Source organism: Dipodomys spectabilis, unplaced genomic scaffold (genome assembly GCF_019054845.1).
Source record: "Dipodomys spectabilis isolate Male_0828 unplaced genomic scaffold, ASM1905484v1 ptg000187l, whole genome shotgun sequence".
Lineage (NCBI taxonomy): Eukaryota > Metazoa > Chordata > Mammalia > Rodentia > Heteromyidae > Dipodomys > Dipodomys spectabilis.
The window spans coordinates 4,654,015-4,668,281 of record NW_024870864.1 but is presented as its reverse complement, the minus strand read 5'-3'; the positions used below and the strand labels follow the sequence as shown (position 1 = coordinate 4,668,281).

At 36.6% G+C, this 14,267-nt stretch overlaps 1 protein-coding gene across 2 annotated transcripts in view; it reads right to left on the bottom strand.

Annotated features, from left to right (window-relative positions):
- Positions 1-14,267, bottom strand: part of Eif5b (eukaryotic translation initiation factor 5B) — an 81,341-nt gene that overhangs the window by 40,912 nt on the left and 26,162 nt on the right. For both annotated transcript variants that reach the window (XM_042695377.1, XM_042695378.1), the window contains exons 2-6: positions 8,601-8,726; positions 8,420-8,504; positions 6,866-7,532; positions 5,182-5,399; positions 4,455-4,605 (exon numbers count right to left, since the gene is read on the bottom strand). In XM_042695377.1, the coding sequence (XP_042551311.1) occupies positions 4,455-4,605; positions 5,182-5,399; positions 6,866-7,532; positions 8,420-8,504; positions 8,601-8,726 (1,247 nt within the window). The remainder of the gene's footprint in view (positions 1-4,454; positions 4,606-5,181; positions 5,400-6,865; positions 7,533-8,419; positions 8,505-8,600; positions 8,727-14,267) is intronic.

Sequence of the window (14,267 nt, the reverse complement as noted above, 5' to 3'; positions counted from 1 at the left end):
CTTTGCAAGTTTTGGTAACTCATGTCCTTTTAAAAGTCTCTCTAGCCCAGCGCTGGTGGCTCACGCCTGTAATCCTAGCTACTCAGGAGGCTGAGATCTGAGGATCGCGGTTCAAAGCCAGCCCGGGCAGGAGAGAGCGTGAGACTCCTATCTCCAATAAACCACTAGAAAACCAGAAGTGGTGCTGTAGCTCAAGTGGTAGAGCGCTCGCCTTGAGCTGAAGAGCCGAGGGACAGCGCCCAAGCCCAGAGTTCAAGCCCCACAACCGTCAAAAAAAAAAAGTCTCTCTATTACAACTAAGTTTTAAATTTATAGACATAAAATTATTCAGAGTAATGCCTTATAATTATCTTAATACCTTCACCCCTGATAATGGTTTTGATTACTGTGGCTTTTTTTCTGACAATATCTTTTTTTGGGGGGACTTGAATTCTGGGCCTGTGCACTGCCCCTCGGCTCTTCAGTTCAAGGCCAGCGTTCTACCACTTGAGCTATAGCGCCACTTCCAGTTTTCTAGTGGTTTATTAGAGATAGGAATCTCACAGCCTTTCCTGCTGGAGCTGGCTTTGAACCGTGATCCTCAGATCTCAGCTTCCTGAGAAGCTAGGATTACAGGCATGAGCCACCAGTGCCCAGCTTTTTTTTTTTTTTTTTTTTTTTGGGGGGGGGGGGGGAGTCCAGTCATGGGGCCTGAACTCTGGGTCAGGTTGCTGTCCCTCAGCTCTTCAGTTTAAGGCTAACGCTCTACCACTTGAGCCACAGTGCCACTTCCTGCTTTTTTCTTTTTGCTTATGTGGTGCTGAGGAATCGAACCCAGGGCCTCAGGCATGCAAAGCAAGCGCTCTACCACTGAGCCACCTTCCCAGCCCTGACAATATCTATTTTATCGGTCAGTTTTATCAATTTTATTGATCATTTTAAAGAACAATCTCTTCATCTAACTGCTTCTATTATTTTTGTTTTCCATTTCATTGTTTAGTGTACTTTATTATTTCTTTCCTTCTGCTCAATTTAGTCTTTAACATGGAAGTTTAGCTCATGGATTTGAAGCTCTTTCTAAAACATGTCATGCCTGCTCTCCTCTCTGCACTGTATTTGTTCTGTGCCTTTTAACATATTAACATATATTAGCATTTTTACTTATATTTAACATAATGAGTAGTATTTTGGTTTTAGGTCTACCATTTTGTTTATATTTGCTTCCTCTATGTTGTTTCCTTTTCTTTCTCTTTTATTCTCATTTCACTACTCCTGGCTTTTTAGCTATGTTAAGTCTGAATGAATACTCAAAAACTTAAGGACAAGAGATCTTGCTGACAGGCTAGAAAAGTCTACCGTATGGCTCAAGAAATTATCTACCTTGATGAAAATGTTAGGTTGGGTATACAAAGACACAAGATTATTATAACTTTTTGAAAATATAACTTTATTATATAATATGGGGAGTAGATTTCAAATTCCTGTAACTCCAACTTCCTTCTAATGTTAGTTTTGTAAACCTTTTCCTGTTCTTTTAATTTGTATGTACTTCATCTGATCCAAGGTATTTTCAAATTTCCAATTTAAGACTTTTCTTTGACTCAGGGACTAAAGTATCTTAATTTCCAAAGACTTGAGAGTTTTTCCCAAGTGTATCTTTTATTTGGATGGTTGGTTTGGTTTGATACAGGATCTTCCTATTTGGGCTAGGACAGCCTGGAACTTACGTAGCTCATGCTGGTCTTAACCCTCCTGCCACCACCTCCTGAATAATAGAATTATGGGTTCATGCAGTCCCAGCTCCAGATATATTCTATTATTTAATTCTACCTTACTTCTAGTTTTAATATAGGAAAACATATTGCATCAGCCAGGAGTAAGCTCACAGGTTTCAACTGTTGACTGAAATCCCATTCTACCTGTTTCACATTTACATTTCTGCTTTCTATAACACCCTGTACCTCTACCCTCTACCTCTCCTCCACCCTTTCTAGCTGAGAGAGAGATAAGGGAGAGTAGAGAAAATACCCTGCATATAACTAGATGATAGCAGCATGCCACCACACCCAGCTTTTTGTTGGCTGAGGTAAAGTCTCATCAACTTTTTACATGGGCTGGACTTTGAAGCATGACACTCTCATTTCACTACTCCTGGCTTTTTAGCTATGTTAAGTCTGAATGAATACTCAAACTTAAGGACAAGAGATCTTGCTGACAGGCTAGAAAAGTCTACCGTATGGCTCAAGAAATTATCTACCTTGATGAAAATGTTAGGTTGGGTATACAAAGACACAAGATTATTATAACTTTTTGAAAATATAACTTTATTATATAATATGGGGAGTAGATTTCAAATTCCTGTAACTCCAACTTCCTTCTAATGTTAGTTTTGTAAACCTTTTCCTGTTCTTTTAATTTGTATTATATTTCATGTAGAATTTCTTACAGAAAGCACAACTGTCTCATTTTCAAACAATCTGCCTTTTAACATATTAACGTATATATTAGCAGTTTTACCTATATTTAACGTAATGAGTCGTATTTTGGGTCTACCATTTTGTTTATATTTGCTTCCTCTGCCTTTTAACATATTAACATATATTAGCATTTTTACTTATATTTAACATAATGAGTAGTATTTTGGTTTTAGGTCTACCATTTTGTTTATATTTGCTTCCTCTATGTTGTTTCCTTTTCTTTCTTTTATTCTGTCTTCAGGATTATCCAACAACATCCTAATATTCTACTTTATCTACTGGTTTAGCTTATTTACTTTTAGTAAGTGGTAGAAGAATCAGAATATTTATAGCTGGCTTTTCATAGCATACTTAGAAGCAGTATTTACATGGCACATGAGTCACTCAGAAGTCAGTCTAAGTCTTGGTCATTGGTTTATAGCTCAGTTCAGTTTTAGAAGCTTGGCTATGCTTCTTTGGGTCTGTTCTAAACACAGACAATCCCTGATAAACCTAGGAGCTATGTCAGCTTGTAAATAGAACCATTAGGTCTTGGTTCTCCAGCTTTCTCAACCCTGTAATTTCCTTTACACTGTCTCTCAAGAGCTTTTTCCTGGTTCCTCTGGCCAAAACGTGAAGCTGTCAAGAGTTTTATGTTCCCAGATTGTTGGGAAGAGCCACACACTTGGGCAAAAACAGCAAGAGAAAAAGGATAAACAATAACAGAATGTCTTCTTTCTAGGTCTCCTAGCCATAATTAGGTAGCCAAATGGGTAGGTCATTCAATTTTTTTTTTAACAGAATTTTGGTCACCAGTGGCTTGTGCTTGCAATCCTAGCTACTTGGGAGGCTGACAGCAGGAGCAATGCAGATCAAGGCCAGGCTAGGCTAAAAAGCTTAAAGGGCTCCTTCTCAACAGATAGGTGCAGTGGTGATCAATGGTCATCTCAAGCACAAAGGAGGCAGAGATAGCGCAGGATAGCAATTTCAGGCCAGCTCAGGCAGAAAAACTATGTAAGACTGTCTCCATGGAAGGAAAATAAGACAGAGTAGCATGCACTTGTGATCCCAGCAACCACAGGACTCCTAAAAATGGTGATAACCTCAGGGGCACACTGGGCAGTAAGTGTGACCCTATCTTAAAAATAGCGTGAAAAAAACTGGGCTAGTGGCATGGCTATATAATGCTTCCCTCAAAGTATGAGGCATGAGTTTAAACCCTAGTAACAGCAGAAGAGGGAAATGTGCTTTTTTGAAATCTATATTTACTACTTCCAGCCAAACATACAATGATTAATTTCAGTTCTGGTATGTTAAACACGCTACTTACACCCAATGAGTCACTATCTCTACTCTAGATGACAGCAGGAAACTAAACTATAAGATTTTTATGAGGAGAAAAATGAATAATGTCGAAGTTTATTACTGTATACACCAATTTACAAACTAAGTACATCGTAAACTTGTAAATATAGTCCAAAGTATAGTCCCCCTAAGTCCAAAAATGACTATAATATAAAAATATATAAAATACAGGGATTAAAAAATTAGAAAAGATCCAACATATTCTCAGTAGTACTATTTTTACTCAGTGACTATTTTTACTCATCTTATCCGTTGGAAAACACAACTAAATGCCTAATTTGTGGTCCTAAGCCATCATTAACTACTAAAAGAACCAAGACATTTTTGTTAAACAGGTGATCCAGATTTAAGCAGAAAGTATTAGAAGACCTTTTTGGCTGACTTATACCAGAAAGTATAGAAGTCAAAGAACACATGTCATGATGTGAAAAAGTAGTAAGAAATCAGTCTGAATTAGACACCCACTGACCAAAGAGATACAATTCGAGTATGTAAGTTATCTTCCAAAATGAATAACTATTCTTACATTTTTCCTGACTTTTTCACAGAATTTTCACAGAAATTCTTTTGATTCAATTCCACTCTTCTGAACACTACAGTATCTCTACGTGAGAAAACTCCCAGATGGTTCAGCTAATTAAAAGCACCACTTACCTTGAGCCTGTAGAAGTTTAAGGGTAGCTTCAGCTCGAGCTCTGGCTTCTCTCTGGGATTTAGTTAAAAGTTTCCCTTCTTTTTTCAAACGTTCTTTTCTTTCCTTTTCTTTTTGCTTTTTCCTTTCTCTTTTTTCTTGTTCTAATCGTTCCTAAGAAAGAATGTATGTCAGATTTTAAAAATATATTAAAAAATATATAAGTATCAATGTGAACAGCCCAAACTTTAAAGCTCTTTAGATGCATAGTATTGTTAGGAGATTCCAAATGAAAATACTTAAAATGTTATGAATTATCACTAGGTAACAGATTACATAAGTAATCTGTCTCTATATGAAATAGACTTTCTGCAGCTCTTCATGTTAATATTTACACCAAAGGGGCTGGGAAGGTGGCTCAGTGGCAGAGCGTATGCCTTGCATGCCAGAGGCCCTGGGTTCGATTCCTCAGCACCACATAAGCAAAAAGAAAAAAGCCAGAAGTGGTGCTGTGGCTCAAGTGGTAAAGCGCTAGCCTTGAGCTGAAGAGCTGAAGGACAGCGCCCAGGCCCAGAGTTCAGGCCCCATGACCGGACCCAAAAAAAAAAAAAATTTACACCAAAACAAGAGTATAACTGAATTGCTATACAACTATGAACTCTTTAGAAATATAAGATTAACAATATTCTATAGGGAACAGATTTTGAATAAAACATAGTATCAATGTTAACAACTTCATGAAGAACATACCTCTTCTTTACGCTTGGCTTCTAATTCTTCAAGTCGCTTTATCCGTTCTTCTTCTTCTCTCTTCTGTCTTTCTTCTTCTTCTTTAAGTTTAGCCAGAGCTTCTTGCATAGCTTTAACAGTGGCTTTGCTAGGTCCTTTTTTCTTTTCTTTCTCTTTTTCTTCCTTTTCTGTTTTCTTTTTCTTCTTATCTTTTTTCTTTTTGTCTCCTTCATTGTCATCTACCAAAAAGAATAAAGACAAAGTGCTTTAAAAAAAAGTAGGGGTTAGAGGCATGGCTGGCTCAGCTGGTAAGAGTTCCAGTCAATGTGTGAACCAGATACAGTCTGAGGCTTAGTCCAAAGGAACAAAGTAGTTCCCTATGGTAATGAGGAAAACTGGTACAATTCAAGGACTGTCAACAGGCCAAAGCTGATGCCATCAGTGAGGTAGGACTGTGGGTATCAAGGCATTTTATGCACCTTGGTACCTAGAACAGCTTAGTTTTACTCATGCTGTCTACAAAGCTGTTGTTAAGTTAAAAGGGCAATATTGTACTTCAGGAGTCTTCATCTATGGCAACCTGGGGGAGTGACTTGTACATGACAGACACTTGCATGAAGTTCTAAAGAATGACTTGATTTCCACTTAAGTTCTATAGCTACTTGCACATCTATACAAAATCTATTTTATGACAAAATAAAAAAATACACATAACTATACTACATGAACTCAAACTCACTCCTTATTGTGTTTCTCAGATAATAAAAATTGCAGTGGTAAAAAAAAAGTATCAATTTTTTGCACTCTAAGCCAGGCACTGGTGGCTCATGCTTGTAATCCTAGCAACTCAGGAGGCTGATCTGAAGATCGAGGTTTGAAGCCAGCCCCAACAAGAAAGTCATGAGACTCTTATTGCCCACCCCCCCCCCCCCACATGCCAGAAGTGTAGCTGTGGCACAAGTGATAGAGCACTATGAACAAAAAAGCTCAGGGACAACTCTCAGACCCTGAGTTCAAGTCCTAGAACCAGCACCAAGAAAAGTTTTCTGTTGTTAAGAAAACCCATTCTGAAACTAAGATTTAATTTCTATAGGAATCATTTGATCTTCAGATCAAATAAAAAGGAATTAGTTATGTTTATTTTTAAAAGCTGGTTCTAATTTAAAAGATGTTAACTAATTTTAAAATAATATTACTTTGTATTTCAGACTGATTTCATGTTTTCATAGGAAAAGACTTAAGATATTATCTGACACTCAGTTTTCAAAAAGTATATTTTTCTCTTTGACAATATTTAAGTTGTTATCTGCAAATAGTATTCATAAAATTCCACAAAACCTCCAATGTATAAATAAATTCACTGAAAAAATATTTTATACTATATATAAATGTTGAGCAATGACATAAAAAGAGTAGTTTTGGGTGGATATATTTTGGTTAAAAGAAAAAAAAAGACAGGGTTCTCACAATTCTGTCCATACAAACTTTACATTTCAGCCTTCAATTAATCCTCCTGCTTTTGGTTCCCAAGTAGTAGATGTGTGTATGTGTACCAGTGTATCCAGCTCATTAGATGTAACTTTTAAAGTCTTTTATAATTAAGGTCCTTTATAACCACGGACAAATAATAAAGTGATACTGAGGTATAATCATCACAACTTAGACTAAGCATGAACCAACCTTCTTATACCTGCTTATTACCAACCTTCTATAGCTGTCAGAGTCTCTCCTTTCTCTTCAAAGACAGTGCCAGTCTCAAGGGTTACTTTGGATTTTATACCTTCCTCTTCAGACTTCCTTTGAGGTTCTCGTTGTTTACTCTGGTCTTTTTTACCTGTTTCTAATTCTTCCTTTTCTTTCAGCTTCCGTAGTTTCGCCTTTTCTTCATCTCTCTTTTTTCTTTCACGCTCTTTCTTTTCTGCTTTCTTTTGTGCCACTGTCTTAATTTTGAAGGAGGAGTCATCATCTTCATTGCCACTCTCTACGTTAGGACCTGGTTTGTTTTTTTGATTTTTTTTCTGCCCTTTTCTAGACTGTAAAAATTCATCTGATTCATCCCCACTTTCACCTGAAGAATTTACTCTGGAACGCTCTTTAATTTTCTTACTATTATCCTCATCCTCATCTGACCCATCCCACTTTTTATTTGATTTTTGAGCTTTCCCTTTAGCTTTCTTAGAAATTTTATTAAAATCATCATCATCATCACTCCCAGAGTATATTTCTATTTTTTGTTTCACATTCTTCTTTGCTTTTGACTCTTTATCTTCCAATTCTTCACTATCATCATCAAAACTCGGTTTTTTGTTCTTCTGTCCTTTCCTTTTTTTATCTTGTTTTGATGCAAATTCTTCTTCGTTGTTTTCTGTTGGCTAAAAGTTTCCACTGTTAGAAATATTAACAAAATTATTCTAATCTCCTAAAAAAAAAAACCCTGAGATCCCCTCAGATTCAGATTCATGTGTTTCACTAAGTATACATTTTTTTAACTCTCAAAATTATTTCAAAATAGTTTTATTTTACAAACACATAAAATTGAGCCATGGACCAATGGCTCACTTTTATAATCCTATTCAGGAAGCTGAGATTTGATTGTCGTTTGAAGCCAATCTAGGCTTATCTCTAATTAACCCCCTAAAAGCTGGAAATGGAGCTGTGGCTTAAGTGGTAGAATGCTAGCCCTGAGCAAAAAATCTCAGAGACAGAGAGCCCAGACCTGTTCAAGCCCCAGAACTAGTACCAAAAAACAAATACAAACAAAAAAAAAAACATAAAATCAAACACACATCCACATCTGACATTCACATTCACATTTCAAAATCCAAGTGCTAAAACAATCAGTAATCTCCAGCCACATTTATTGACTTTCGTTAATGACATATGAAATGCTATATGAAACTATTTTCAAAATAAAGGAGAAAGGTATCTACCATTTTCTCCATTACTCTGAGGCATATTCAAATTCAAAGGATGAAAAAGAAAATTTGTAAATGTAATATGCAGTTGCAATCACATTTCAAAAATCAGTTTTATAGACATGCAAAATGCCATTAACTATCTTTAGAATTGCAAATAAAGCATCTTTATATCTTGACAAATTTTAAAATATATTATTTCTGTCCTAAAAACGTTTTTCTATTGGGCATCATATTTTACAGAAGTTTAACGTATCTACATTTACTAGTTTCCTAATATAGCTCTCAAAACCAACATTAGAACAGGACAGGAAACATAAATAGTAATAATCTGTGTCTTTCACCTTCACTGTTACAGTTTCTCTGTCAGCCTTGATGCCTTGAGCTTCCAAAGACAATTCTTCTAGTTCTTTTAGAATATCATCTTCACTAGAAAAGAAATACAACACATTTTGAAGAACTGAAATTATTAAGTGACCTCAGAATCAAGGCTAAAAAAACTCAACTGTATTTAAGTATACTTACTCAAAGTCCTGCTTCTTTTTCTCTTTTTTCTTTTTCCCTTTTGACTTTTGAGGTTCCTGTTCCTTGGCAGCACCAGCTCCTTCAATTTCTGCAGCCAAGGCATCAAGATCAATGTCATCCTTGGCACTTAAAAATGAAAACAAGGAACTAGGTGTTACTCAAAAGCAAGTAATCTATTATATGTAATTCATAGAAAAGTATCATTTTAAAAACTTTTCATACATATGTAGCACAGGTAGGAAAAAATTCACAAAGTTCTTTCACAACAATGTGAGTTTACATCTGCTTATCAACTCCCTGAATTTACTTCAATAAAGTTTCTAGATTAGTCCAATCAGGAAGAGCTGCATGAAATCTACCAAATAAAACAAAACAAAACAAAAATACCAAGTAACCAAGAAAAAGAAGTAACTCTAGTAAATACCAAAGGGATCCGTGAGAGTGTACTGAAGTTATTCAAGTATATGAAGCTATTTATAAAACAAAAATCTTAAAAGAAGGTCTCAATTCTTGATCAACAACAATAATAATAAGTATCTGGACATTTACTTTTTATTCTGTCCTTTTATAGACTGCAAAATTTCATGATTCATCACCATTTTCACCTAAAGAATACAACAGCAAAAATCCAAACCAACTAATTAGAATACAGGCAAAAAACATGGAATATCCAATTTATACAGTGGATCAGTATATCCACTGAAGAGGATATACAGACTGCAAAAAAAAAAAAAAAAGATATTCTGCATTATTCACCATGTGGGAAATGGAAATTAAAAACACCACTACAATCAAAATGTCATCCTTTCTAAAGTGTGATAATAAACAATACTGGAAGAATATACAGGAACTGAATTATCCACACTGCTTTAGAAATATAAAATTGTTCACCCAATCTACAAAAAAATATGTGTGTGTGTGCGTGCCACATCACAAAAAAAAAATTTAGGTTCATAGAGAAACTTGTTGACAAATTTTTATGGAAGTTTCATTTACAATAGCCCAAAACTTAAAAACTGTGGCTCCCAATTCCACAGAACTATTCAGCAATAAAATTTAATGAAACTTTTGACATATACAACTTCTTGGATAGAACTTGATCCAATCTTCTAAATCTTTATGCATATGTGATTCCATGAATACAATATTATTGCAAAGATAATATTTTAGAAATGTAGAACAGATTTTCAGTTTACCGCAGGTTAGGAACCACAGGAGTAGAAGTGTACTGAGGGTACTTATGTGGTGACAAACGGCCAACTTAGAAAATCCCTGAATTATGTCCTTTATCTGAACTGTGGTAATAGATATACAAATCTACATACAGGATAATGTAAAACAAAACAAAACACTAAAAACACATAAATGAAATCAAGTGAACTTGAATGTGATCAGTGGATTTCATCATTTTTTTTTGTTATTATAAATGTGATATACAGAAGAGCTACATTTACGACCCCCCTCCCTCTCTCTCAGCCGAGACCCTGGGGCAACTTAGATAGTGAAGGGTGCCAGGTGTTCCCTCCTCTCCTGGGAAATATGGCTCCTATAATAAACATGATAATCTTTCTCCAGTGCCTGCCTGCCTCCGTGTGGTCCCTTGAGATGAATGTGAAGGATCCTTTTTTTTTTTTTTTACTGCTTTCTTGATTTTATTTCAAAAGTACACAAGGTCACAAAACTAAGAGCAAGTTTTCATTTGTGAAGGATCCTTTTAATGATAACTATCATTGTGAAGTTTAAAAGTTGTTTTTGACTTAAAAAAATACAAAAGATTAAAGCTAAATAAGACAGTTAACAAAATACAAAAGACGGACTGAGAAAATACTTGCTGAATATTTGTTGAGAATATCCTGTAATGCATAAGAAATTCCTTCAATCCAGTATCAAAGCAATATATATAGACAGACACATACACACACTTTTTTTTTTTGGGGGGGGGGGGGGGTTCTGGGGCTTGAACTCTGGGCCCTGGGCCCTATCCTTCAGCTTTTCAGTTCAATGCTAGAGCTCTACCACTTGAGCCACAACGCTACTTCTTCAGCTTTCTGATTGGTTTATTGGAGATAAGAGTCTCATGGACTTTTGTCCCAGGCTGGCTTTGAACCTTGATCCTCAGATCTCAGCCTTCTGAGTAGCTAGGATTATAGGCTTAAGCCACCATGCCCAGCTTAGAAAGCAATAAATTTTTAATGGGAAAATCTGACCAAACACAATCCATGAGATGCAAGGAGGAAAAAAAAAAAACAACATGTTAATAAGGAAATGTAAATTAAAACAGATGTCATTACACAGCCACTAGAATAATTAAAACTGGGTCAAAATTTCTCTGACACTCTGAGGTAAGGGTCTACTGTCTTCCTCTCCCCTTTAATCTAAGGGATCTGGCTGAAATGATTTAAGTTTCTAGGCTTAGACCTTAAATCAGCAGGTCTTATTGAATTAACTTGCTTTTGGAATGTCCACTGTCAGACTAATGTGCATGTCCAGGCAATATGGACATACTAGGTTTATGAAATACAGGTCTAGCTCCAATTGACCACCACCAACTACCAGAAGAAGAGAAGGAATAAGGAAGACTTTAAGATGACTCCATTACATGCCCCATGGCTAGACGCACAGGAGACCCAAAACAACACACTCTTAATTCGGCAGAACCAATGCCCAGAATTATTAAAGATAATGATTTAAAATTTTCAAGCCACTAAACTTTTGAATGTTATCACAGTAATTAAAGCGTATCCTCCATTTCCTCCTCTATCTAATCCACATCAGAGCCTGAAAAAAATGATGACATGTTGCCAGACAAGCATGTATTGGCTAAATCCAAACTACACCACTCCTTTCTGCCTCCTGTCAACTTCTAAGTTGTCAAACAGAAACTACCCCAAATGTCAACATACTGAAAGAAGGAAGGCCATGCATAACCCTCTTGCTGCCCTTTTTCACTCTATTTGGTTTCATGCCATGTACCACCAACATACTCAGAAACCTCCATTTCTTCTTACCCAGCATCAACAGTTACACACACAGAGGAAGAAGGGGGAGAGGCACTGAGAGGGATAAGCACAGTAATCATTGTTAAGATAATATCCCCCACCACTTGCAACTGCTGATCCCAACAGTCCTTATTTCCTATTTCCTCAATAGTGTTGTTTTACTGTATAATCCATTAGTAAGATAAGAACTACATCTTGGGGAAAAAATAAGGAAAAGAAAATAAGTACCACAACCTTACAACTATCTTAAGAAGTTCTGATACCTTACAAGCATTGGAAACCATAGTTATTGCAACACTGTACAATGCAATGCAAAGGGTATGTGAGATGTATCATTACTTCCATAAATTCAATCCATTGTATTTTTAAGTATCAGATACATTAGGCAAAAAAAGGAGAGTACAAGATCAAGGACAAATATCATCTAGTGGACTCACCAGTACACCTAACTTCCAGTGTATTTCAGTCCAGTGTATCTCAACAATCTAGTAGAGCTTTTACAAAATACAGTATCTCAAGAATTAAAAAGTTAGGTATTTAATGATTCAGAAGCCAAAAATTCTCTCCAGTAACTTTTGGGTTATCTATTTAAATTTTAATTTAATAAAGATTCAAGATAAGTGGTGTACATTTATAATCCCAACTAGGCAAAAATAAGAAAAATTAAAGTTTAAGGAAAATAAGTGACAAGCTATGGAACAAAGTTCAGGCTTCCAACCAGTAAGTTAGACTTCATCTCAACAAACAAGCTAGACATGGTGATTCTTCCCTGTAATCCAACTACTCATTGTTGTAAATATGCTCCCCAAGAACCATTGGAGTCACAATAATATACAAAAAAATAAAGAATTCTATCAGCAAGAAGAAATTTACTACTGCAAAAGGGTGTACTATAAGCTAAAAAAAAAAAAATCTGGCAAGCAATCATACAGAGTAGACAGTCTGCTCAGATAATTATTCCTAACACAGCAGGCCTTGCCCCTCTGCCCAGATTGGTTGAGATCAGGGTCACAATCTGCTCAAAATAAGCTAGTGTGCACAAGATAAAATGTATTTACATAAGGTGATTCTGAAGTAAGATTTATATTCACAGGTAATCTCAAAGTATACCCACACCCTCTACTTGAATAGTCTAAGGTGTGTCCTAATTCCATACAAAAAAGAAATCAGTTTAAGACAAAACCTTACACTTTACAAATCCTTTTTTATCCCAAAGCAGTTCTTTTCCTCAAAAAAGAGCCCACGAACTAGGCCAAAGCAGGAACTTTTAAGCCCTGCACTTTGGTAGAAAAGACCATTTTTCTCAAATCAAGACAAACAGGTAAAAGGATCATAATCCAAGCTGGCTCTAAGCAAAATCATTAAGACCCTCTCAAAAATAACTAAGGTAAAAAAGGGCTGGGATGAGCCAGGCACTGGAGGCTCACACCTGTAATCCTAGCTACTCAGGAGGATGAGAAGATGACAGTTGGAAGCCAGCCCAGACAGTCAAGTCCGTAAGACTCATCTCCAATTAACCACTAGAAAAGCTGGAAGTAAAGCTGGGCTCCAGTGATAGAGCGCTTAGTCTTGAGCACAAAAATGTGGGGACAGGGCTGAGTTCAAACCCTAAAACTGGCACAGAAAAAAGGGGCTGGGATGTAGCTCAAGTAGACCACTTGGCGAGCAAATATGAGTGAGGCACTGAGTTCAAACTCCAGACCTGCTACCTTGTCATAGAACATCCACCCAAGCTTTTATGTATAAACTATTGCTTCAAGTTGATGAAAAAGGTGTAAAATAAACCTTCATGCAAAGAGAAGGTGCTATTAAAGCTCAAACTCATTACTTCAAGTTGAAGATTATCAGAAAATTAAGTCCTTGCCAGTACAGGAATGCTGAACTCAAAAACTGAAATACAAGCACAGTGGCACAACTCTGAAGTCCTATCTCCTTGGGAGGCTGATAGTGGAGGATCACTTGAGCCCACAAACATAAGAACAACTTGGACAACTAGCAACATGACTTAAAAGAAAAAGAAGAGCAGTAAATGGTAACTGGATGACATCATCGGCTTCCTTTCTCACACAACTTACTCAACAGCTATTTTCACAAATAACTCCCCTGCAGAACTAACCACTAAGAAAGTTAGTGCATGTGGCAAAGTAGTAATTCTACCAAATAGCCCAGGAGTTCCAAGATAATGACAGGCAGTGTGGACTCACAGATTGCAGCCTAGAAGCAAAGGTGATGTCCTGTGCATGCAATGGCTTCTAAGGTTGCAGAAAAACCATCAGAGAAATTGCAGGCAATAGGCCTATCTACACAGAGAACCATAATACATAAATGATAGAGTCATGGTATAGGAAACAGTATAGCAGGCTATGGCTTGGTAAAGAACTGCTCCAGTGCAGACAATAGCAACTGACAGAGTTCTTAGGAACCAGGGAGAAGGAAGAAGTCACAAGTGGGAAGTGTGTGGGTCTTGGTGACTGAGAGCAGAGATCCAGAGAAACCTTATAAACTGACTTTAAAAATACACCAGGCACCACTGCTTCATGCCTGTAATCCTAGCTGTTCAAGTGGTTGAGATCTGAAGATCCCAGTTGAGATTCAGCCCAGATGGGAAAATCCTTGAGACTCTTACAGCCAGCAGAAAAGGCTGGAAGTAGAGCTGTGGATCAAGTAG